Source organism: Marmota flaviventris, chromosome 7, assembly GCF_047511675.1.
Source record: "Marmota flaviventris isolate mMarFla1 chromosome 7, mMarFla1.hap1, whole genome shotgun sequence".
Taxonomy (NCBI): Eukaryota; Metazoa; Chordata; class Mammalia; order Rodentia; family Sciuridae; genus Marmota; species Marmota flaviventris.
Window position 1 is genome coordinate 19,289,993 of NC_092504.1, and position 26,783 is coordinate 19,316,775.

A 26,783-nucleotide genomic window follows, 5' to 3' on the forward strand; every position below is an offset into this window, starting at 1 on the left:
AACACCTTCACATTTGTGGCAAGACATCCACCTACTCATGATGTGGCCAATAATCATTAAAACCTAATCCCACCCTGCAATTGAGAATTTCAGGGCTAGAAGGAGTTGCTGGGGTACTCTTTGCAAATCTCAGACTAAAGCATCCACCTCCTACCCTCTGAAGAGAAGCAGCCACCCAGGAAGAACATCCCCTAGGACACTCCCACAAAAGCAGACCCATGTGCTTCCCCGATATCCACACCAGAAGCCAGTTTGAGACAGGCCACCTGGTCCCCGAGCACAGACCTGTCTATGGGATTCAGCTAGTCTGGCTCTAGCTGCTCTCTCCTGCTCAGCCTGGAAGTCCTGCCTGTCCATGATGTCCCACCACCAATGTGGCCCTCTGCCGAGTGTGGGGCTCCAGGGGACTCCTTGCTAAAGCACTAGGAGAAGAGGGTGCGTTCCCATTATAAACACCCAGCTGGTGATTTGATGGCTGCAGCACCTTCAGCAGGGCATCGAGACCAGCAACTCAACAGGGCAGGACTGTCCTAGGAGGAGGGAGGTAGGCTGGGGGCAGGTAGGCAGGCTCCTACTCAATCACTTGAAATATTAAGTTGCCCAAAGGGCAAAGACATGCACAAACCAAAGGGCCACCTCTGGGTTTCAAAGCACAACGAGATCTGTGAAAAGTCCCCTCGGACTCCATAAATTCTCACTTCAAAAACTCTACCAAACGCACATCAGATGGCAATAGCTGCTCCGCCCCACTAAAGGACAGAGTAAAAAGCACCTTTCAGTCTTTGGCCTGTCTGCTAGTTACCCACAACACAAAGGAGGGGTCGGGGAAGCAGAGGAGTCACAGAGCACATCAAGCAAGCATTATTGCTCCGGCCCCCACAAGGGTCAGCTTTGAACCACGCCAGGGGAGGGAGGAAGTCCTCTGTCTCACTGCTGGGCCTGGACAGGTGTCGCCAGACGTTGTCTCTGCGGCAGAGCAAGCAATGTCCAGCTTTACACTGTGAACACACCCAGGATAAATATCCCGCGGTATAAGCCAACAAAGAGCCAAGGTTCCGGAATGCAGGAGGACGCGGGAAGGCTGGGTGATCCTTTCAGGAAACTAGGATGGCTCAAAATAGCACTGCTGAGTGGTTTAAGATTTTTAAACTAATCATCAGCAAATCTTTTCAGCTGACTTTGGCTTTAACAGTTCTTACCAAAAAGATTGCTGAAATGAAATGAGAAGGGTCCATGGGTTTGGTTTTCCTTTTCTTTTTGTTTTTCCTTTTTTTTTTTTTTTTTAAATTTTGCTATAAGAGCTATCCCGTCTTGTTCAATTTTCTCCTTCCTCTTTAAAAAGAAAGAAAAAAAAAAGCACATTACTTTCTAGATGGCAAGAGGATATGCTGTACTCTCAGAAATTACAGGTTTTGAGATGTCTTTTTAAATGGTAGAATGGGCATCTCATGCGGTTAGCCAATAAATGCAATCCCTGATTAAAATGTGAGTCCTAAAAGTTGGAAAACTTCTAACTATTTCCCCAGTGCAATTGAGATTGTCATTTCAGAGCTCTGAGCCTGGCTTATTGTATTTTATTATTTCTTCCCGGTCCTCTCTTCTGAGGGCTCACACTTCAAGTCTTTTAAACCCACCCGTCACCCTTCACAAACTTAAGTCGACAATGATGTGTTCAAAAATCTTTGTTTTCCCTTTGAAACTGGATGCAAAAAAGAAATCCCTCCTGTCGGTGGAGACGGCGGTGAAGGAACGAGGGGCCTGCACGTAGATCTCCTTGAACTTTTTGAACAGCTGCTTCTCCTTATCCCACTGGTAGATCTGTGAGAAGGTGTAGTCGCTGCCCAGCGCCAGGTAGTGGTTCTCTTTAAAGGAGAAGGGCTGCAGGGTCATGGCCCCTCGGGAGGGGAGCGCCTGGATCTCCACGAACTGCTTGCTGTTCCACCTCATGACCCGGGAGTCCCCGATGAAGCGGGTGAGGGACAGGTAGAGTGTGTTCTGCATCCTGAAGCTCTTCACAGCCAGCACGTCCTCCATGTTGGGGATGTCACCGTGGGGGACGAACTTCTTGGAGCTTTTATTCCACTGGAGGATGATGGGGACCTGGGAGCGGCTGGATAGGATGAGGTGCGACTTGCCATCGATGTCCACGAACTCGGCGTCCGTGTCGCGGAACCACTCGTGCACCGACTGGTAGGAGTAGAAGCCCTTGCTGTTCCACTTGTACACGGTGGACAGGCCGGCCTTGGAGCTGTCCGCGATGATGAAGAATGTCTCTGCGTCGATCTGGAACAGCTCGATGTCATTGGGCTTGGAGATGCGCGAGACCTCTATGTCCTGGAACTTGACGAACTTGGTCCAGCTCTCGTCGTATTTGTAAATGTGGGAGCCGCCGAAGAGCTGGGCCACCACCACGAAGACCTGGTCCTCGATCAGGATGGCCTTGCAGCCCACGATGGACTGGCCTGTGCCCCGAGAGAGGAGGGAGACCGACAGGTTAGCCTGGCACCTCCAGATGACCGCGGGACCTGTGGACAGCCACTGTGGGAAGCAGCTCGACAGCTCCCCCTGGAGACTTACGCAGAATGATCACGGGACCCTGAAGTTCCTCCTCCTGACATGCACCCCAAGAATGGAAGCAAGCCCTCAGAGGGAGCTGCACCAAAAGCTATTGGTGTCCCCCACATTCCTGTGTTGGATCCTATCTCCAAGGTGATGGTGTTAGAAAGTGGGGTTTAGGGGAGGTGAGTAGCGCCCCTATACAAGAGGCCCAGAGAACTTCTTCTGGCCTCCCACCATGTGAGCGTACAGCAATCAGACCACCTGCTATAACATAGAATCTGCCAGGGCCTTCATCCTGGATGCCTCAGCCTCCCAAACTGTGACAAAAAAATTCCTGTTGAGCAGCCCCATCCCAGACACCCACGCTCACAGCGTCATTCTCCATGACACCGGAAAAGCAGAAGCAGCTCCAGCGTCCATGATGGATGAAGGGACAGACAAGGTGTGGCTGACACATACAATGGAATATTACTCAGCCCTAAAAAGGAGGGGGAACTCTGACACATTCTACCACATGGACCTTGAAGACCAAGTGCTAAGGGAAACCAGCCAGGCATGAAAGGACAGATGCTGCTTGACTCCACATAGGAGGTGCTCAGAGCAGCCGAGAGGAGGAGAGGGAGAGGGAAGACTGGGCTGAGGAATCAAAGTCGCTGTATGGTGGGTACAGGTGAAAAGAGTTCTAGGGATCACTGGAATGTATCTGACCCTATGAAATAAGTACACTAAAAGGGTTAAGATGGTAAATTTTATGTTATGTGTATTTTGCCACAATTTAAAAAATATATATATATATTTTTTTAGTACCAAGGAATGAACCCAAGGTAGCCTGACCACTGAACCACACCCCCAGTCCTTCTTTTATGTTTTATTTTGAGATAAGGTCTCATGAAATCCTTAGGGCCTCACTAAGTTGCTGAGGCTGGCCTCGAACTTGCAATCAATCCTTCTGCCTCAGCTCCCCCAACCCCAGTTGCCGAAATTACCAGAATGTGCCACCACCTCAGACTAAAAAAAAAAAAAAAGAATTTTAAAAAATCTTTTAAAAATGTGCCACCATGGAAATGGGCATGTGAGGTGGTTAGGGCCTGCCAGTCTGTAGAGGCAGGCATCCGACTCAGGAAATTCACTAGCACATGGGAGAAGTGTTTGGTGTTAGTCAATAATTGTACGTTAATTAGCTTAATGGGACTAGTCCACAGTGAATGCGTATTTCCAAATATCTCATATGTGATGAATAGTTACAATTTTTATGTGTCGATGAAAATATTTAAAATAAATATATATTTAAATAATATTTAAAATAAATATATGTATATACATATTTTATCCTTAAGAAGAAAAAGTCTTTCTCGACTGGCAGAAGTGGGCAAGGGAACGGCTGCTCCCCTGGGTAGTAATGCAGGGTGAAGAGCAGGGGTCAGGCCTGAAGGCAGAAGTTCCCAGGAAGCCATGCAGACTCTAGAAGACCAGGGAGGTGGTGGGTGTTAGACCTCAGCCTCCACAGCAGGTGGCCTTGGGTTCAAACCCCAGGCACAAGGCGGTAAGGTCTGACCCTGGGCCAGGGAACTCAGCTCTGGGGCTCCAGCCCTCATGGGTACACGGAGAGGAAGGCAGCCGCGGAGCTGACCTTGAGAACCAGAGGACAGCTCACCCTGAGTGTTAGCACAGCAGGGCAGCATGGAGGGGCGTCACAACTGGTACCATCTTCACCCTACACCAGAAGCAACCTTCTTGGTGGTCAAACGACCCTACCCCCAGTGCTCGCCCACAGTGGGCACTGTGCAGACACCCGCACAATGGGCAAGGTCCCCGGGGTCAAGGTCAGGCGTTTGATGGAAAAGGGGGCCGTGCTCCACAGGGACTCTCCTCTCTGGGTCACACCCGCGGTCCTGTTCCCCACTGTACCTGGACCTCCCCACTTCCCCATCCAGAAGCCAACCAGCAGGAGGACCAACAAGTCTCAAGGGTTTCCCACCCTCCGTCTCATCATTCCATGAAGCTATTTCCTGGAAGGCGTGGTGATGGCACAGGCCCGTCGTTCATGACCGGGGAGGCAGAGGCAGGAGGATCTCAAGTTTGAGGTCAGTCTCTGCAACTCAGAGAGACCCTCAACAACTTAGCAAGACCCTGTCTCAAAATAAATAGAAATAAAAGGGACTGGGGATAAAGCTCAGTGGTGAGTGCCCCTGGTTTCAACCCCCAGTACCAAAAAAATTTTTTAAAGTTCTTTCTTTCCCTTAATTTGCTAGGTAATTTGGACCCAAATGAATTTGGTCTGTAAATTATAAGGATTAATTACCCAACGTCCATCCTGAGGATTAACTCTGAGGGCAGACGGTGGGTAATAGAGTGGTATTTACGATTCTCTTTCACTGTTCTACACTCCATCCAAGAGCCTGACCCCTTTTCTCAGTTTAAAACTAGGGCATTTTTTTTTCTGAATAAAAAGTGTTAAATGTTCAGCAAAACAAAATGTAAAAAATAATAATAAGTAGAACTAACAAAGTGGGTATTTACAACTAGGCACTACATTCTAAGCACTTTTGTGTGTATTTACTTATTTGATTTTCCCAATTACCATTTGAGGAAGGTACAATTCTTGTCATCAACATCCCCATTTTACAAAGGATGAAATAGACAGTGAAATTCACCAATTTACACAAAGTCACACAGCTAGTATGTCGTGGAGTCTGGGGTTCCAATCCAGTATTCTGTGACTCCTAAGTACCAAAAGGTATGATGAAGAAAATAAAAACCACTTGTACTATAAACATACAATGAGAATATCTTGATAGATTTCTTTAATCCATACACGAATTCAAATATGCTTATTTTAAAATATTGGAACTTATACTACACACATACCTTTTTCTCTTGACTTCTCTGTTGTATGTAAACATTTCTACAATTTGATTTTTTAAAATACTACACAGTATTCCAAAGCATGGATGCACCGTATTTTATTTAGCTAATCCCCTGCTGTTGGACATAGCAGTTATTTCTAGTTTTTCATTATTGTCAAATAACATGTTTCCTTTAACATATTGTCAAATAACTTGTTTTGGAACCATCTGGCAATGTTCATAAATACAGGAATTGCTGGGGCAAATGTTGTGAATATTTTTTAAGGCTTTGGGGCTTCAACTGTCAAACTGCTCTCCAAAAGGTGCATCAATTTCCACCCTCCCAACACTGACTGACAGTGCATGCTCCTGTCTCCTTCTGAGCATCCTGGCTGTGCAGGCCCCACTGCCCAGAGGAGTCCTAGAGGTCTGCCTGTCACAGCTAAGGGGACCCATGAGACAGTTTCTTGGAGGGGCTGCCTCACAGTTCTGTAAACACTTTTAGTCTCTATGGAGTTGTCAGTAGCAGCAGAGTGTGTGTGTGTGTGTGTGTGTGTGTGTGTGTGTGTAGGGAGAGAGATAACAGGTTGGAACACACATAGCTTCCAACACCACAAAGCAAACAAACCCCTAAACCAAAAACCGGAGAGCTGAGATGTAGAGGGAATGAGAAGCGGCAGACACTGGCGTGATGATGACCCTGGTTCCTCCCTCTCCCTGGGGACAGACAGACAGCTGGAGCTGGTCCATTGGCACCGAGGTTACCAGGAACCCAAAGAAGGAAGCGGGTACCCCTCTGAGTCCTTGGAGCCCACTCTCACAGACACAGACTGAGAAAATCCTGCCTAGCCCTTGCTGACTCAGGGATCACCCCACAGCCACCCAAAATGACACGAGGGGACCTGGTCTGAGGAGTGGGGGAGGGGGGCATCCACATCCACCTTGATCCTGTGCCCCTTCGTGTCCACCTGTGCTATAGGATCTTCCAGGCTCATTTCCAGCTACCAACAGCCACGCTCCCTCAACCAGCCAGGGGATCTGCCCTGTCTGTCCCCACCCCCTGCCCCGCCTCCCTCAGGTGGTCATAGGGAGGCTTTAATTAAAGTAGACAGGGTCTAGGGTGGGGGGAAGAGGTCCTATTTTGTCCCCAGCTTGTTGTGGTGTCACTCCATGCCGGGCACTGAGCTGTCACACACCCATTGCCCATGAATCCTAACCAGAGTCCCGGAGTCCAAACCCTGCTGAGCCCATTTTACAGATGAAAAGTCATAAAATGCCCATTTCACAGGTAAAAGGAGCTCAAGCTAATTAAATAACTTGGTCACTGTCCCTGCTGGTAAGAGCTGGAGCCAGAATATCCACAAACCAGCCTGATGTCGGAGCTACCGAGTTCAACTACCACAGTGCTGTGACAAGAGGGTCCAGGGGGACCCAGCTCCCAAGGACTCAGACTTGGAGACCAAGGGCTGGAAGAATCCTGGTAATGAGCAAGGTCTAGGCTGAGGTCTGGCCCTGGCCACGGCCACTCCAGGACACTGACACTCACCCACCACCACTGCAGCTCCGTCAGGTCCAGGTCCTCATGGCTGCCGCAGACCCGAGTCCCTGTAGGAGCTCCTTGGGGAGTGGCTCCGCTTCCACCTTTGAACCCTTTCCCCAGAGTGCAGAGCTTTGAACTCTCTCTCCCCCATCTCTCCACATCTCCCCGCCCCCCAATCTCTCCATGTCTCTCTCTCTCTCTCTTTCTCCTCCATTATAATCTAAACTCCTCTAGGGCAGAGGTTTTCATCTTGCTTGGTCACGGCTGTGTCCCCAGCACCTACAACATACCTGGCCCAGAGAAAGTACTCACGAAATGTTTGGGAATGAATGAATGAAGGAAGAATGAATGCATTTGGGGATGCCACCATCTGCCACATGTCCCCAGGGTAGGGGGCAGGCAGTGCCGTCCTCTCCCACCAACATCAGCTTGGGTCAGAGAAGGAATAGGGTGCCACTGGGACACATCCCAGCCCTGTCCCTGAATGAACATGGAAGGACTTGATGTGTGGAATCCTCCCACATCCCGGGGACACACGTCCTCCCCATTCACCGAGGACAGCCGCCTCAGAGGCACACCGACTTCCCAGCACCCAGCAGAGCTCCAACGCTCACCACTGGTCAAACCCTCAGCTCTGAGGTCGATATCCCAGGTCTGTCTTGGAAAGAGGGCTTCGGTGCCTCCCGTGGGCAGGCGACCCAGGGCCACGGCGTAAGGGGCTGCTGTGGGTTGCCCAGGAGAGCAGCCAGGGGCCCCCCAGGCCGCAGCAGCCCTGGGCAAAAGCAAAGCTTCAGGCTGCTCCTGCCTCCTGTCCTGGGGCAGGAGGAGAAAAGACCCAGCAGCCCGTCATCCTTCCCCTCTCCCAAGTCCAGAAAAAGAGGGAAGCAGGAAACACTGGGCTTCGGAGGCCTTCCACCTGCCCCTCACTTGGAGGCTGCACCTGGGCTGCTGCTCAGGAAGGTGAGCTCAGCACCCAGAGGCCAGATGGCCCAGCGACAGCAAGCGGCTCCTCTGAAATGCCATCCGCAGGCCCATGAGCAGTGCCTCCCCAGGGTGACACCGCGGCCACCGTGAGGGACCCCTAGAGCCTCCCAACCCTGATGTTCTGCCTCCTACACTCCGGCTGCACAGGTTAAAGGGAAAGCTGCTCTACACCAAACAGGGGCCTGGAGAGGAAGCCCTGGGGGGGGGGGGGCTGTTGGTAAAGGTAGCACCACATCAGACTGCACTTGATCCCTGAGAAGTTCCTGAAAGCCTTTTTTTTTTTTTTTTTTAATTTCAATTGTATCCACTTATTTCAAAAGCAAGCAGACATTTTTTAGATCTAAAACCCTGGGATCCCATAACAGAAGCCTTAACTAAGCCAAATTCCAAAGGCCTGAGTTGAGCGATCTGTTGGTTCTTATTTTGTATGTTCCTATTAAAGGAGAGCAGTGTCGGAGGAAGGAGCTGGAGGGGCGTGGGTGGGTGTGGGGCGTGTTGGTTAATTAGCTTCGCAAGTTGGAGCTTTTAGGGAGCTGCTAAGAAGCTGGGCAGACAGGCTGCTACAGCAACACAGGTCCCGGGGTCCTGGGGGGACTTCTGCCACCACACAATGCTTTCTGCTTCCCACATGCAGCCCCAGCCCCTGCCCCCTGTCAGCGGGCTCTCCACCTGTGGTCTCTGCTCTGTCCAATAACTGACCACACAGATAAGACACAGGAAGGACCAGGCTGGGCTGCCATGGTGCCACCTCCGACTGCATTAGAGTGCCAAGTCCTCCCTCGACATGACTCAGGGACCCAACTCAGCCACAACGCACCTGTGATATTGTCGTAGCTCCGGAAGTTCATCTCGATGTGGTCCCACTCCAGAACCATGCAGTTCTCCATGCTGGGCTGCGCGATGGCCACGTACACGTCGTTCTTGGAGTTGAACGTGTCCACCGACACCGACTGGTAGGGCAAAGTCTGGTGGACAACAAAATCTGGGGATGGGCATTAAAAACAGTTCATGAGATCCGTAAACTCTCCTGTGGGAGTCATCAACCGCCCCTGCCCTTCTCTCCTTCCCATCACGGGTTCCAGAGGCCTGGGGAGGGAGCAGGAGTGTGGGAGTCAAGCAACGCATTCTGGAGGGTTTTACTCTGCAGATTGCAGAGGACCATCAGCTTCTCATGCTGCTTCCTGTGGATAAACAGCCTCATGGGTTTGGCAAAAGATAACACATTAAACAAAACTGGTGAGAGACCTGGCTTTCAACAAGCCAAGGCCAAGAGGAGGCTGCAGAGAGTCTCGAAGCTGTCATGCAGATTGCTCTGTGACCAGGGGGTGCTGTGGTCCACTCCAGCCCTCCCAGCACAGCCCTGCAGGAAAGCAGCCTGCTTCTGAGACTTACCTGGAGATCCCCTGTGGTTGGACGCACCCCAACAGCGCCCCCGCTGTTCAGAACTGACACTGCACTCCAGAGGGCAGCCGCCATCTGGAAACCAAACCAAGCCCTCCCCTGCAGACCCAGAGGTTTCCCAGCCAAGGGGGAAGTGAAACTACAGGTGCTGTCCTGGGGTCTGGACCCTGGCACACATTCTCCTGGTATTTCATGGTGAGTTGAGGATCCCTGTCTGGGTGGCTGCCCTGAGCCGCAGCTGACTTTCTGTATTATACCCGACTGGGGAGGGACATAGAATTGCCAAGGAACGGAGCAAGCATGCGCTTGGGAGCAAGGCTAGCTGGTGTGCAGAGTAGCTTCAGAAATGTAGAGTAGAAGGAGTCTGCTTAAGACACACACACACACACACACACACACACACTAATAGAGGTTGTGAAATAAAGTTTGAGCTACATTTTTGACCAGAGGTGCTGTAGTGTGTGCCACTATTTAATAACACAGGGCCATGATGGGTGCCAGCTAAGGAGAGTCATCCCTAGGAGGAAATCCTCGCATAACCCAGCTCCTTCTCACCCAGTGCTTAACCATCCCATTCCAGTGCCATGTACTCTGTCAGGCCTTCCCTAAGCAGCCCAATCCATGAAACTCGCTGGGCTGACCCTAGACACGATCGTTTAAATCTTATTATTTACCATGACTTCAAATAACATCTCTGGGGCTGGGGATGTGGCTCAAGCGGTAGTGCGCTCGCCTGGCATGCGTGCGGCCCGGGTTTGATCCTCAGCACCACATACAAACAAAGATGTTGTGTCCGCCAAGAACTAAAAAATAAATATTAAAAAACTCTCTCTCTCTCTCTTTAAAAAAAAAATAACATCTCTGTCCAGTCTGGAGATAAGAGTGCCCCGAGAGGGTGAGCACCTGGGCTTGGCCACACAGCCAGATTGATGTGTTTCCTGAACCAAGGGCTCCCAGAAGTCAGGCCTGGGTCCTACTCTGAGCCCCCTACAGCTCAAACCCACGGCGGCCACTCAAGAAACAACCACCGATTAGGAAGCCTCATCAGAGATGTCACTCAAGAAAGGCACCAAGGGGCTGCTCAGTAGTGAGCAAAGGAGGAGCAGAGGAAGGAAAGGAGACAGCAGCAGCTGGGCAGGCTGAGGTGGGCGCCATGGACCAGGCACAGGAAGGGCAGGTGGAGGAAAGTACCAGGGCTGAGGGGCGGGGCTGCGATGGGCACCAGAAAGCACAGGAAGGCCCATGATCTGAAACTACCAAAGACCCAAAGCTGGCCACATCACCCCCAGGTCTCATGCACTTGAATCAACCCCCAGGTCTCATGCACAACATGGGGCAAGGACATGGACCTCTCAGGCGAAACGGCGGGATAGATCAGGCCATGTGGTAGAAATGCCTATCTTAGCGCCCCACACGTTAATAAATGCGTTACTGAGGTCCAAGACGAGAGAGCAAGCTTCCAAGGCAGACCTAGCCCAAGAGAGGCAGTGTCCACTTTAATGACATCTAAAGTAAGATGCTGGCGCTTAACCGCCACCTCCTTGCAGAATGACCTTGAATAAATGCTCAACCCATCTCTGCCTCAGTTTTCTCAACTGCCCTGCCCTTACCTAGCACAAAGTGAACTTCAACAAGTTTACTTGAAGAAGTGCCCCCCCACGCTCTGGATGCACAGTGGATGCGTGAGAAACTCTTTTCCGCTTAATGAGAGTGGGGGTGGTCAAGGCCAATTGTAAAGACTACAGCAGAGCGCATGCGGCGGAGGTCGGTGCCGGTGCAGGAAAGAGGGAGGTGGGAGGTGGGCCGAATCCCTGGGAACCAAGAGGGAGCTGCCTTCGCAGCCCGACAGGCCGGAGGTGATGGACAGTGGAGGGACGAGTGACCCTAGTGGACAGGGCAGCTCCCACCCCAGCAGCGAGCGAGCAGAGCATCCTGGTGAAGACAGACTAGGCTTTAGAGTCTATTCTGCTCAAGGTTAGCTGTGTGACCTTGAGCAAGAAGACGGAGCCTCAGGTTCCTCATGGTAAAATGAGAGGACGCCAACTTGCCAAGGCTGTGCCCAGTGCGGGCCTGTGGAGGCTGCTCCCGAGCTTTCTAGACCCAACCACCGCAGCACCTGGATGCTGCTGGAAGATGGAGGGAAGAGTCCCAGCCGCTCCAGGCCCCGCCCCGCCCACTCCTAAAGATCATAGTGCAGTTCCATCAAAGGCTAAGAACAGAGCCACCCCTGCTGGCACCAGCAAAGCCAGCGCAGGAGCCACCAAGCCTGGTTGACCTCACAGGCTTTGCTGGCTTCTGTGTTCACGCGTAGATAAACGAAAGAGAGGTATGCGGTGCGCCTTTTCTGGGGGATATAAAAGGATTCCAAATGCAGCGAGTTCTTTTAATTACAGCCGGGACGGCTGTAAACTCCTCTGCTCGTCTCTGGTTGCAGCGGGCTCACTGGAGCCTGCCAGAGGTTCTAAACACTCCCTTGATGGCCATAACTCATGCTCCGCCTTCCCATTAGTCTCCCAACTGCGCTCTCAGTTCTCAGAAACAGGAGCATTGGCTTTCAAATGCAGGCTGTTTAAAGTGCAGACCAGAAAAGTTTCCATTTTTATTGAAGAATCCCAGGATGAAAAGAGGCAGCCAGGAGAGCGAGCATTCTCCAGATCTACCCTTTAGCAGCCCCGGTTCAATTTATTTTTCCAAAACAGTGGTTTCCTCATATTTTCTCTATATTAACCGGCACAACACAGGCTGTTAAGTCCCTTGAATGACAAAGCTACTTCTTAGTAGAAGACACCAGCAGCAGCCCGCCATAAAAGGAGAAGACAGAAGGCAGAGAAGGAGGAAAGGGCAAAGGAAGCTCGTGGATGTGTGTACGTCTGTGCGCATCAGAGCCGCGGCCGGGAAGCATTCAAATATCTTCTCCCACCTCCATCTTAATTTACCTTTCCCAAGCCGCAAAGCAGAATTCTTGTGGAGACAACTCAAAGAACACACATCCTGACATGACATCAATCTACGGGTGTTGAAATATTAATGACACTCTCGGCCATTCACACTGGATTAAGTTCAGGATGTCAGTGGGTCTCTGACAATTTAGGCCTTTCTCCCCCTGGAAAATCAACAGATTTGTACAAGGCTATTTATAGCACTGGCAGAAAATAAATTATACATGATGCTGAGCCTACGGGGAGAGAAAGTGCACATTAATGCATTATTTCTCTTTGCGTTTTCGTCAGCCCCCAAATGGGGAAGCTCCTAGGACAATTAGGATGCAAAGTTCACTCCCTCTAAGGAATTTAGTGAATCATCCACCTAACAGGGGCCATCATAGGTAGGTAACAGGGATTTTTGAGTAGTTAAAAATAGACTTGAAGGGGAGGCTTTGGAAGAACTGTGATTAATCGGAAGAGCCGGAGCACCCAGTGGTGGCTGCCTCGTGTTAATTAGTCCCCTTTGCCAAGAAACAGAGCCGTAATGGTGCCTTCCTCTCTCTGGGCCAAATGGGGAGATCTGCTAGAGGACACTGTCTCCTTTCCTGAAAAGCTGAGCTAAGAGGAAAACAAGGCTCTGGGAAATCTGCTTCTTCCCCAACCTCTAGCAAGGAGACAGCAGCCATACCCTGAGCTGCCCATGGGCTTTGATTCTTCCATCGGTCCTTGTTTGCTCCCCAGCCTTTGATGAAGCACCAGAGACCTGGGCTTGAGCTGAGCAGAAGGCAGGAACCCCAAACCTCCACAATTCACTCAACTCCTTCCTGTATCGCAGAGACTACATTTGGGGACAGTTTACACTTTGTGGTGCCACCTTTTCCAGATGGGAGAAACTGTAAGAGCTAATGTGTCCTTGAGTCTCAAAAAAAAACCCAGCAAAGATAGCACTGTCCTCTCTCTTTCCCAGAAAGCCCTATGCTGGCTTTCCAAACCGGGGCAGGAAGCTTGCTAGCAAAGACAAATACACACAAGACAGACATGGCCCTACAGGGTTAGGGGTCTCACGCTGCCCCTCGGGTTCTGTTTTAAGACCTGGCGGCCTTGGTTCCAAACCTTCTCCTTTCCAATAATCATTCTCAGTACCTGGGTCATTTTTATAACCATCTAGATGGTCCTAAAGCCAGGAATCGTGTTTTCTTGTATGAATGATTCCCTACTCCCAAGGTCCTCTGTGGCCCACGTCAATCCTCTCAGATACTGGCCAGTTTCCCTCCACTAGGGCCAGTTCAGTAAGAACAGAACAATGGGAGATGCTACCTTCACCTTGGGAATTAGAGAAAACCCCCCCCTGAAAAACTAGATAAGAGGCAGAAAGGAGCCCCAGCGAGCTATGGTTTAGCATTTCATACTAAATGATCTCAAATGCCACCTTTTGGTGCAAATGTCATTGACTATGACCTCTGATTTATTGTACTGGCCCCACAGTACAATAAATAACCTCTTAGTGGCCTCAGCTGACTAAAGGGCACCTGCCAATTACACAGCTGAATAAGTCCCCAGTCAATGATGAAGGACAGGGCAGACCCATGAGACCTCAGGCTTTCAATCAAAAAGAGAGAACTTGTAGGGCCCCGTATTTACAAACAAAGGCATCTAGCAAGAATTTTCACTTTGTGGAATTTTGTTTATCTGGGGGAGGGTGTTGGCAGGTTCTGGCCTCAAGATGATATTTTCTTCATGGAATTTGGGTGTCTTTTGAGTTTCTGCAACTATTTTCTGAGTTCTCATTCCTGCTGCTTCTGCTGACATGCCTAGGGGCTTTGTAGATACCAACTCTCAGCCTAAATGTTTATTTTTACAAACATCTAGAAAGCAGGTTTCATGCTGTGGATTGATCCTCTCTCCTTTAAAAACTGGCTTTAGAAGCGGTAGAGACTGTGCCTGCGCCTTTCATATGGAGATGCTCACCTGCTCTCTGCCTGCTGTGACAGTTGAGCCAGTTGGTATTTTGATTCTATTCTATAACCTGAAAAATGTTTAAACTAACACCCTGAGGCCAGGCCTAGAAAAACAAAACTGAACTTTACATTTTTCTCTCAATGATTTTGTTTCTTTTGATAACTTATATTATTTTTCTTTGGATAACTTACATTTTCTTCTTTGCTACTTATTATAATATACTTAGTGAGCTCTTCTTGGAACTACAAGAGCATTTTATAGATTTAGAAGTCTGGTATTCAACTTCCAATAAACATTGTCTCAGTGAATCAGGAGAAAGGTAAAGACAAAATAATTCAGGTGTGTGACTGATTTCCCATGAAACAGAGACAGACTTGAAACTCCTGAGTTTATATTTTGATCTTAAAAGAGAAAGAAAGAAAACTTTAGAGAACTCTGAATTTTGTAAAGAATCGAAATGAAAGCAGCGCAGTTAACAAGAATCTTTCCAAACAGTTGAGAAAGTTTGCCCACCACGTGGTCTCATTTCTTATAGAATGCTGGAACTTTCTCTAGCTTTGGTAGGAAACCTCTGCATTCTCATTTCCCAGCACCCTGTTGACAACCTACAAGGAAATCGAAGGGCTTGTTCTAAATGTCCACCTTTGGCAAGGCAGGTGCTGGTACCTGTGGTTGTGCACTCGTAGTCGAAGCTGGCCACCTCGTTCAGCTTCTTCTCCTGGTATTCTGGTGGACCAGAGCACAGCACGTCGGAGACGGTGGAATTGGTCATCTTCAACCACAGATACAACCACTTGGCTTTGCAGTCACATTCAAATTTATTACCCCTTAAATCCCTGGAAAGAGAAAGAGAGAGAGAGAGAGAGAGAGAGAGAGAGAGAGAGAGAGAGACTTGATATGCTTTGGTAGTGACGTAGGTGTATTAACAGCCTGACATACTTTAAACTCCTTAAACACAGAATTTTTTAAAAGGGCATTTCATGCTTCCTATCTCTTCTGTTTATCATTGTCCTTATCTAGTGCTTCTTGGGGCATGATTCTAGCTGTATAATATACAGACAGTTCCCAGAAATGGCATGTCACCTTTCCTCCCACCCTCTTGAAATTGTCACCATGTGGAAATGGGGGAGGGACAATAGAAGGACACCCACAATGTAGGTTCCCCAAAACAAAACAGGATGTTATAGGAAGAAGCTCAAGATCCTATCAAACCATGTCCAGGAAGACGTGAGGAACACCACAAGATAAAGCAGATGGACTCGCTGTTTGGGAGAGTGGGGTCCTCCCGTCCAGCAGGCCTAACTTACCATTGGCCTAATGGTACCAAGTCTACTATCAAATGGCAAAATCCAGCACAGGGCAAACCGCACACGGTTTCCCAGGACGTACTACTTGCTATCGATTGTTAACGACAATGTAAAAGAAATGCAGCAAGAAGCAGAGGTGTTGGAAGATACGATTAACCCGGACCCCATGACAAGTGTACACAGACTTAATCTCATTACTTACAGTTCAATCAGAGAGTCTAAGTCACTGAAGACGTCCCTTGGTAGCGCTTTAATGTGGTTATTGGCCAAAGAACTAGAAACAGAGAGTCACATTATAATGTGGTTATCATCTGCACGCCCTGACACTCTGAAGTCCCTGTAAATATAGTTAATGACTTAAATAGCTCTCGACCTCCTCATCACAGCATGGCTTAATTCCTGGCCTTGATCATCAGCACTGGGAGAAAGACATGAGCTCACTTATACAAAGATAATGTTGTAGATGTCAGATTACCAAGGATGCCTTTTTGTGTATGTTATTTATTTATTATTAGTACTGGGATTTGAACCCAGGGTCACTTAGCCACTAAGCTACATCCCCAGCCCTTTTTTGTACTTTATTTAGACACAGGGCCTTGCTAAGTTGCTAAGGCTGGCTTTGAACTAATGATCCTCCTGCCTCAGCCTCTTGAGCCATTAGGATTACAGGCATGTACCACCGCACCCAGCTTGTGTTTGCTTTTAAAATAAGAATTTATAAAGCTGTTTATGCACATCTGTTAAACTTCAGATGGCTGTTTCCTGGAAAAGTCCCTTTGATGGTGTGCAGGACTGTCCCTGCTCACCTAGGAGAGCACAACTCACACTGTTCAGATCTAGCCACATGACCTCCACGGGATTCCCCCAGCAGCCTCCAGGGCTGGGCACCTGTGGGACTGTCTGGACCACTCTTCCCCATACATAGACACAGCTCAGTCTGCCTCCTGAGGTCTGCACTCAACTCTTCCCACCCTCCCTGACCTCTATACATCTCTCTTCCCGACTCTGTTGATCTTCATTGAAAGATTCTCATTGGCACGCTCCATATTTTAATTATTAGTTTATTGGCCATACACCCTCTACATACAGAAGCAACATGAACACAGAGATGATTGTCTGTCTGTCCCTAGCTATATTCCCAGTTCCTAGAACATTGCCCAGCACATGGTGGATTCTCAATAAATTCTTTGTTGAATGAATGAATTAAGCACCCAAGTGACAGTGATGACAGAAGATGGATATAGTCTGGCCCCAGGAGGTTCCCTAATAGTCCACCTAAGTGAATTCTATCACTTGTGACTCTATGAAGAACCCAATGTACACTCTTTTACATAAAGACTCTCAGCTGTAACACTCAAGAATAATATAATAAAAACTCAGTGAGTCATAATGTTTAGGGAATGACTGGTAATGGCAATTTCATTTTCTCGTTAACAAAGATTGAGGAGAAACTGTTGTGCACGCTTGTCCTTAGTGTTGAAGATCTTCCCAAGATGCCCTGGTCTATGCCCCACCTCCAGAAGTAGACCCACGTGGAAACATGAACTCCTCCTGAGGATTCAGGATCCTGCAATGCCCTGCCACCATCTTGCTGAAGGTGGACATCCATTATGCAGGGCTGTCAATGGAAAGACGCTGGGAATCCAAACGCTGTCCATCAAGTCTGGTTTTGCCAACCCCCACGTGCTTGTGGGAGTCAGCTAAGAAACTGGTGCCTACTTTTGTTTTCTCTTATTAATTCAAGAACAAATGACAAAGCATAATTAATAGACAAATATAGCTGAAATAAGTTGTTCATAGCATCCTAAGGACCCACCCCACCAAGATGACTAAAGACATGTTGTTTCTTCTTAGAGTCAGTTAGCTTGGCGGACTCAAAAGATGTGCCCATTGTGTTTTTGTTTGGGTTTGATTTACTTAGGGTTTTTTTTTTAATCATTCTTTTTTTGGTGGGTAGGTACCAGGGATTGAACTTAGGGACACTCAACCACTGAGCCACATCCCCATCCCTATTTTGTATTTTATTTAGAGACAGGGTCTCACGGACTTGCTTAGTACCTTGCTTTTGCTGAGGCTGGCTTTGAACTCATGATCCTCCTGCCTCAGCCTCCTGAGCCTCTGGGATTACAGGTGTACACCACCACACCCGGCTTAACCATTCTTAAACCAAATAGTCTTCCTTCAATATGAGATTTGTAGTTTCTAAATTGCACCCCTTCCCATCCATGTAACTGCAAATGGATTAAAATCCAGTTGCAGGTACTATTTTACATTTTTTTTCTAAATGATTTATATTTTGAAATGCATTGGGAAAGAGGCTGCAGATGTGATCAAACTGAACCCAGTGTAGAAGTAGCTTTTTGAACTTTAAAAAAGGGGGTGTTTTGATTTTTTATGGTGGATGATGGCTTTTTCTGGAAAGCAAAGTAAGAAAGGGTTTTGACTAATTAAAGGTTAATTATTGAGCTGAAAATTTTGGCTGACAGAAAGTTTGCATCAAAGGGATAAGAACATATGGAATACTAAAGCCACAGAAAGTGCATTCAGTGATCGTTCCAAGAATGCAATTTAGAGCTCCCAAAGCAGAATTATTTAGAGGGTCATCCACCCCACTCACACTAAGTGCTTAACATCTCCCTCCCTACTTCATTTTGTCTACAAATTCATGGCACTTACTTCATTTCTGAAACTATTTAACAGCTCTCTGTCCCTCGGGTGTTACAGGACTGCTGAAAACCAATGTCCTAGATTTTAGTTACAGGTTGGCCTGGCTTCTCAATGCTCTGAAACCTGATCTATGTTTTTTTACATGTGAATGTGCATCTGAAGGTGCTGGGGGGAAAAATATCAGATCTCTAATTTAAACAGGCCAATTTCAAGCCACATTGTCCCGGGCGCAAAAGTGAACTTCAGAGCTGGTGTCTTCTCTTCATTAGAGGTTTAATAAAAACGGAAGGAGGGGGACCAGCTCATTCATTAAACACTGTACCAAATGTGTTTATTTCTAAATACATCTGCAGCCTACAGGAGCAACTTTAACGTCACCAGATTTGCCTGGAAGTACAGGACACACTAAAAACTCCAGCTCTGTAAGAAATCCACTGCTCAACCAACTAATCACAAAACGTTTCCTACAGGATTTGCCCTGAACTGGACTCTGAGGGCTTGTGGAAGGTGTGCAAGGGCTTTGTCCTCAGGGGGCTTCCTCCCTTGCTGGGGAGCCAGGACCAGCATCGTGAAACCTTAGCCAGGGTGGCTGGTGTAGAGCATAACAGTGTGTGTGTGTGTGTGTGTGTGTGTGTGTGTAGCCAGCAGAAGGGGGGACAAGGGAAATCAGGAAGCACTTCATGGGGGAAGCGTTTGGACTTGATTTATACTTTGAAGGAGAAGGCGTTTCTAGGAAATTGAGGACAGAAGAAGTAGCATCGCAGGCACGGGGAAGGGCGTGAGGGAAAGCCCTGTCATAAGATGAGTGGGGCATGCGGCGGCACACGGAGAGCCTCGTGTTCTCAGGATGTCCAGGGTACTGAGGCTGGAGAGCTAGAGGGGGGCCTGGGGAATTCCCCCTCCCAGCTGAGATGAGCCTGCTTCCCCTCCAATGCATCTAGAATACCCTGGACCCACGTGGAGGATTCCCTCATTCTTTCTGAATTTGCGCTCTCTGGATGTCACACAGAGAAGGAGGTATGTCTTGTAAGCATGCACATAGGATAACACGTGAAATAATTCACAGGCATGCACACGCAAACAGGCATGCACACACATATCAATGTCCATGTACCCACAGGCGCACAAGCACAGAGATAGCAAATCCACACTCAGGACCTGCCAGGATATGTACGCCCTCCCCAGAGGGAGGAACAGTAGCCAATTGGACAAATGAAGTGGCCATCTGGACTAAGTCAGTCACACAGGCTTACTTAAAAACAAAGCCCCTCAGTCCTGACTTCTGGGAGCCAGGCTTGCCCTCTCCAGACACCTCAGCTGTCCAGTTAGAAACCCCGTGTGGACACCCAATCTTCCAAGGCTATCTAGCAGTCCGTGGAGAAATCGGGACTTAATGAGTGGAAGGCGGGTACCACGTTTATTGACGATGGTGTTGAGGTCCACCGTACCTCGAGCGTTCCCCATGAGGAATGGGCTGGGTGCCACCAGCGTCATTACCTGCAGCAACCCTATGAAGTCAGCACGATCATCCTCTTATTAAGAATAAGGAATATGAATCAGTGATGGCCTTGAGGTTTGAGCCCAAGTCTATGGAACGCCAAGCCCATAATCTTAGCCTCTACAAGACTGTAGGGATCTGGCGTCTAGACTGAATCGGAAACAAGTCAAGGCTTTTATAGGAAGAAAAGGAAACCTGGAGGCAGAATGTCAAAGAGAACCTGCGCTCTCCAGCATGGCCGGGTGGATCCAGGTGTCCTGTCTCTCACCATGGCACCCCACCTCCCTGCTCCAGAAACCCCCTGCGGAGTTCTGCCAGGTACCCTCCAAACACAGGGCTCCCTGTGCCCAAGACAGATCACTCCCCCCGGCCCCCCGGCCAGCATCGGGGCTTGATGTGATGGCTGTCTCCAAGACCATTATCTGTCAGGGTCACACCCAAAGGTACTGCCCTCCCTGCCCAATGTCCACACCCAAAGCCCTTCAGATTTCCCAGTGCTGATGAGACCTGTCATCTTCCTCAGACACAAAATATCAAGCGTGCCAACGGAACCTGGCTCCTGCCTAATAAATCACCCTCACCAAGACAAGGACTATTTTTGCATTTTCATAAATACAGCCACTACTTTTTTCCAGTTTTATAAATTTGCTCAATGTGTGTACTTGCTTCATTTTGATATGCCAATTCAAATCAATTTAATATTTTTTTTTGTCTCCAGAAAGCTATTAAGGAATCCGAGAGCTTAGCTGAACCCACAGATTAATCCAACACAAAAGAAAAAGTGATTTGCATTCAAATGAGAGGAACCGTGAAGATGTCTCTGTTCTGCTTGGTCCTAATTCTGATCACATATTTAATTTTTTTTTTTTTAGTTATAGGTGGACACAATACCTTTATTTTATTTTTATGTGGTGCTGAGGATCGAACCCAGCGCCTCACGCATGCTAGGCGAACACTCTACCTCTGAGCCACCACTCCAGTGCCCTGATCCCGTCTCTGACATTTTGTAAGGAGTTATTTATGCCTCAGTTCTCAAATCTGTACAAGGGGGACTCACAGATTATCACAGAAAAGAGAGGAGAAGGCTCATAGGCCCCCAGCCCTGTACTGACACAAGTAGGTGCAGGACACGTTAGCCCCCTTGCCGTTTCCTCCACCCAGCAGTGAGGCCCCTCACAGCTCAGGGCTCCTCACTTCACGTGACCCCAACTGCGATGCAGGGGATGGAGAAGGTAATTAAGCCAAGTGTTGGTAACCACAAAGAGCAAGGTCTGCTCCACAGCAGAAAACCTGGGCAGCCAGGAGGTGAGTCTCCTTCGGGGGACGTTGCAGTATGGAACTATGGAGACAGAGACACATGCCAGGGCCAGTCCTACTCCACACATTAAAGGACGGGTGACATTTGCTACAGGACTTACAGGTGAGTCAGATCCCGGAGGCCGCGGAAGGCATTTCTTGAAATGGTTTCTATTTTGTTCCCTTCGATGAACCTAGGGGAAGAAAGTCGCATAATTCAACTGAATTTCCTCTTCTGAAAATGTCTAAAAAAGTGATCCTGGTATGATTCTGGAGAAAAATCTAGAAGCATTCATGAATCATCACGTCTCTGAAGACTAAGTCAGTCGCAGCAAAGTCCACGTGGGAGCAAGGCACACGAGCGTGTCTGCACTTCCTCCTTCCGGACAGCACGGAAGTCTTCAAACTCAGAGTTGGGGTGGGGTAGGGAGTGCATGGGACAAAGACAAGAAATGCTCATCTCCGCGAGACCGGAGAGCTTCCAGACATGCCCCCAGCCAGCTCAGCTCTGCTTGCATTTCACAGTGCCTGGCTGTCCACAGTATCACAGTCTCTTGAGGAGACTCCAGTGTTCTACATGGTGCTATTAAAGTTTTTGAGGAGGGAAAGTTCCGTTAAGCTTGTCTCCCAGTAACCTTGAGCTCCTGAGGTCCCACCCTCCATGCAAATGGGTGAAGAGGCAGGGATCCTTTCCAGATCTGTGCCAGGAGGAATAGGGAGTGTGCTGAAGTTGAACCAGGGCTGGCTTTCTCTATCTGTGCTAAAATGGTGCAGGGCTTGCTCATAGAATCTTGCAACCATCACACTGGTGGTGCTTTAAACTCTGTGGGGAAGACAGGGCGTGAGTGTACTGTGACGACTCCCCAGGGCCACAGAGAACTAAGTTTTAGTTTATGGCTTTGCATTACGTCAACTATCAGGGGGCCTTTGATGAGGCGGTCCAAGAAAGGGGCTTTGCTAGATCTGTGAACGGGTTCTTGATCCTCACACTGAGAACTTTCTGATGCCTTAAAAAAATAAAAAAAGAATCTGGGGTCTCTTTAGTAATAGACTACAGCATAAACTGACAAGCTCACTTCCTCCCCAGTGACCTGGCCACTGAGATGAACTGCCTGCTGGGAAAACTCACAGCTTCCCCTTTGTACCTCCCTCGCCGAGTGTGTGCCTTCAGAGAGGCTGGGGTTGGCTGGAATTAGCAACGGGGTCCTGCCGTTCTTTCCATATCACGTACAAGCCAGAGTACCACATGATCACAGCATCCAAATCACATCTACTCTGGGGGAAGAATTCCTCATTCCCCAAGACCCCAGGTCAACAGAAAGTTTCCCTATACCCAGATGTGTCTAGAATTCCAACATCTACCTGTTGACATCAAATAAGAAAGCCTTAAAAATCCCTCTGAATGCTAAGTAAGGAAATCCTATCTGATGGCAGGATTAGCTTTATGACAGATTTACGGAATACCAGAGTGAAAGAATTTAGGGGGAAAAAGACATGGTGTCCTGGTGCAGAAACCGGAACAAGGCAAAGTTTGTTGCTAGGAAAAATAAAAATAAAAACTACACATCCAGAGAGCAGGACAATCACCTTTTTTTCTTATAGAGGGGAAAAGAAAATACAACTCAGCAGAATCCACAGGAAATACTGCGGAATACGGGACATGGAATAGCTGGATAAAGAACAGAGTTGTACCCCCAAATAGGGAAACTTTGTTTAAAAATAAGTAACCCTCAGAACCCTTCAGCCCTATTTCTAACTGATCAGCAAATCCATGCCTGGTTATGAGAGGTAAAAATATCCATCGCAGTTTCCAATTTTGCTTACTCCACCACAAATTAAATGTCACCAGAGAATGAATGAATGTCTTTCCCTCTTTGTTTGCTTCCCTGCTCTTTGTCTCCAGCCTCCCCCAGCGTGTTTACAAGCAAGGAAACTCTCAAAAATTGGTGCAGAAAAGAGAGTAAGGTTTACTTCACTTGAAGACCCACCAGAGATGCTGTCCTAGCTTAGGACACAATCCAGCAAGCCACCAAGAGACAGAACACTCTGGGAGCAGACAAATCACCACACTTACAGGTATTCCAAATGGAAAAGTCCAGCAAATGCATCGTCACGGATCACGGTGAATGAGTTAGAATTCAGCAGTCTGAAAATAAGACAGATATCAAGGCAGAGACGCAATGCCCGAGCCACGTGATACAGCCCTTTCTGTTTCTTTTACTGTGTTCTGATTTGTAGGCAAACCTGGGCTGTTCTCAGCCCAAGAGCAGCCCATTAGGTCCCCAGCCTCATTTCCACACTACTGATACAGGCGATAGGGAGTGGGTTCCTTTTGGCCAGATTTTCTGGTCATTTCCAATACTCTACACCTCTCACCCCTGGGTTTCTCAGTAAATATGAGCTGATAATTCTAAGGTGAGGCACAGCTGAACAGCTAGGGAATGCTTTATAATACACAAGAAACCATAGAATCATAGACCTAGAAGGATCTCATCCAACTTTATTTTTAGGGAAATCCAAACCCAAAGAAGTTTAGTGATTTAACCAAAGTCACACAGTTGGCGGTGGGGGGAAGTCCCTTCTACTACATTATACATTTCCATGAAAAATGTCAGAAAAGTTTAAGAAGTCTTCAGAAGACTCTTCATCATTATATAGTTTTCTATTTGGTAAAAGTCTATATAATCTATAGTAATCACTTAGAATACCTAAATTTATATTTATACTCCTACCATGGTAGAGAAAGTTCATTCTAATATCATTACAATTCTAAGAGAATTCAGCTTTAAAGCATAATGTTGTAAGTAGACACATAACACTTCAAGAAAAAGTATCCACAGTCCGTTTATTTAGGAGGAGGAATGATCTACATTTCTGTATATCTTTCTGTAGCTCATTGCTTGCTTTAGTTTACAATCTCATCTCAAATTTATGAAACTAATATGATAAAGAGAATGAGCTGTGTACTTGACTTTTTCTGGCAATGATCTGCTTTGGAAAACTGCTTTTTGGACATTTGTCTTCACTAACAAACATTAGCTGACCTGGGTTATGGGTACTGCACGTCACTTATCACAGTGACCTGGGCATTGCTCACCAAGAAGTGCTGGGACGAAGAGTAGTTATGAGTGAGGTCTTTGAGTTTTGGGTTAGAATCTGTGATTTTTTTTTTTTTTTTGGCAAGTTACTTAATTCTCTGACCTCAGTTTCCTCATCTGTCAAATGGGAAAATCAAAATACCCTCTTCAGAGAGATGATATGCTCATGAGATATAATGAAGCACATAAATGCATACTACGTTCTTGCCTGTTTAATGGATAAACTAGAAGTGCTCCTATTTCCAGGGTAATATTAAGACCTTAAAAAGTAAGTTTCTTTTAAAGTGAGATGTTTGGGGAACACTTCATTCTCATCATGATTGGTGTAATCACCTGCCCAGTTGCTGAATCTGGAAGTCGAATCTACAACAAAGTCCTGGAAGACAGCATGGACCAAAGTCGGGAGAGGACCTCCTGGAGCAAGGAGCCTTGATACTTTGTTGAAGATACCCTGGGGCCAGTGCACCCCAAGAGACAGCTAGGGGATTTCAGGAAGGACTGACACCAAAGAGGCAGAGACCACCCTTCAAGGACCACACTTCAGGGAACCCCATTTTGCAAAGAGAACTTTCCATACTTACAGCAGCTGCAGGGAAGGCAGATGGGAAAACATTCGGTCCTTGATTTCTGAAAAAGTTCCATTTACTAAGCTCCTACAGGCAAAAAAAGAACAAAAGAAGGCCTGGGTTTATTTCAGGAAGTGCGGGCGGGGTGGACAATCCGCCTGACCCTCCACCTGCACTTCAAACTCTTCCTCTCAATGAGGCTTACCACATGAGGCCATCTTCCCCGGGATAGGAATAGGAAGAGTGGGGCCTCTTGCCAATGCATTTGATCAATATGAAAACTAGTCTGGATACTAGACACCTGCACCATCGGTCTGGCTTCCTTTAGAGACATTAGCTCAGTCAGCTCCAATCAATCCCCGGGCTTCCTTTGCTTAACTACAGGAGGCCCCGTCTGCAAATGGATAATTACTTCACCTCTGCCCAAGATTCTGTGTGTGCAGACACAAAGTTAATGTTGGCCCACGAAACTCTGGGGTAGAATTAAGCATTCCCCTTGGGAGCATGTCTCTGAAAGACACTCAGAGCACTTCTGATTAAATGCACCGTGAAAGCCTTGAGGGAAAACTCAAAAGACACCTGAACTCCACTGTGCGGGGGAGGCAACGCCATCTGCCAGATGAAACGGTCAACTCGGGGGCAAGAAGCTTGGCTCTAGTTCTGCCCCCAGGTTCCCTTCCCTTCCTGGCCACAGCAGGACTTCAATACTTTATTTCCGTTAACATGCAGATCAATTAAGCAGCTGCTGGTTTAAAGGATTTAACAAGGGGAATTCTAATTTCTGGAATCCTCCATGTCACCTGACTTGGCAACAGTAAGAATCAAACAAGCCTTCTGTTCTTCCAGCCACACTCTCCTGACTTCCTATAAATGCAAACAGGATGCCCCTGCTCCTAGGTCCAGGCCCGGGTCTGGCCTTGGACAAAGGCAGGGGAATGTTGTACATGAGCAAGCACAGTAACGTCACTCTCAGGACTCCCTCTTCTACAACCCAGGGGGCACCCCAGCACCTGGGCCTGCAACAAGGGAGATGTCCTGGTAGTAGATATGGCCCAAGAGCCCTTCCACAGCCATTAGGACGGCTAGTCATTGGACCTGAGTGGCTGTATGACCCAAGTTGAAAGCCTCTCTTAGCAGGGGAACAAGCAGTGCCAAGCTCTTCCTAGTCATTCACTCCACAGCTGGAAAAGCAGGCAACACAATGTGAGGGGAGGAAGGGCAAGAAGACCCTTGGACTTCAAACAAGAACTGGGCTGACTTCCTGCCCTTGACACTGAGCTGGACAACCCACATCCCGGGGCTCCGCCAAGATCTCGGAGCCCCCTCTTCAGGCCACGTGGGGTGGCCTCCACTTCCAGAGGCTGCATGCCTTCCCAGGCTCTTCTCAACCTGCAGTGTGGAGGGAGGAGGAGGCCACAGTGCCAACCTCAGCCCCACTGTGAGGTGGGGCAGGGAGACTCATCGAGTCTTAGTTTGCACCCCATCCAGTCGGGTTCTGCTGCTCCTCTGGCAACCACACACCCACCACCCCACAAGCACAAACACAGCCTGTCAAAGTTTAACGCTGCAACCCAGAATCACAAGTGGACGCCAAACGCCGACCCTCAGGCTCCACTCCACAGACCCTACCTCTCCATGGGCCCCAATCCTTCACTGTCACCAGATCCCCCAGGTGGGACTGATGCAGGTGGACCGCGGGCCACACTTTGAGAAATACTGTCACGGGGACCTGACTGGGTTTCCAGACTCTAGAGCTCAGGGTCCCTCCATCCTCCTGGGAACCGAGACTCCACCCACGTCCCTAGCGCTCCCGCACCCAAATGCCAAAACAGGGACTGGTGAGAGGGGTCCGGCGCGCTGCCCCAGCGCCAGAGGCAACTCCCTGGCGGCGGCGGGCACAGGGTGGGGAGGGGTGGGGGCTGGAGGGGTCCCACTCACAGGGAGCTGATGTCGCCCGGCACGATCCTGGGCACCCAGGAAGAGCCCACGCAGATGATGGACTCCTTGGTACAGCTGCAAGTGGCGGGGCAGCGCGCCAGCCGCCTCACCTGCGCGCTCCGCGGGATCAGGCACGCGGCGCCCAGCAGCAGCAGCAGCAGCAGCCCCAGCGCCCCGCCGCCGCCTCTCCGCAGCGCCAT

At 48.6% G+C, this 26,783-nt stretch overlaps 1 protein-coding gene across 1 annotated transcript; it reads right to left on the reverse strand.

Annotated features, from left to right (window-relative positions):
- Positions 1-1,400: 1,400 nt before the first annotated feature.
- Positions 1,401-26,783, reverse strand: Lgi2 (leucine rich repeat LGI family member 2). The gene is made up of 8 exons (XM_027938041.2): positions 26,584-26,783; positions 24,661-24,732; positions 23,056-23,127; positions 21,104-21,175; positions 15,723-15,794; positions 14,880-15,049; positions 8,747-8,911; positions 1,401-2,462 (listed from the first exon to the last, which is right to left on the reverse strand). Exons 1-8 carry the CDS (start codon positions 26,781-26,783, stop codon positions 1,645-1,647), a joined length of 1,641 nt encoding a protein of 546 aa, XP_027793842.1. The 3' UTR covers positions 1,401-1,644.

Coding starts and splice junctions, on each gene's coding strand:
- Lgi2 (XM_027938041.2), bottom strand. CDS start 26,783: ATGGCGCTGCGGAGAGGCGGCGGCGGGGCGCTGGGGCTGCTGCTGCTG. Junction 24,733..26,583: donor CCGGGCGACATCAGCTCCCT/GTGAGTGGGACC, acceptor TTTTGCCTGTAG/GAGCTTAGTAAATGGAACTT. Junction 21,176..23,055: donor CTTTTCCATTTGGAATACCT/GTAAGTGTGGTG, acceptor TTCTTCCCCTAG/GTTCATCGAAGGGAACAAAA.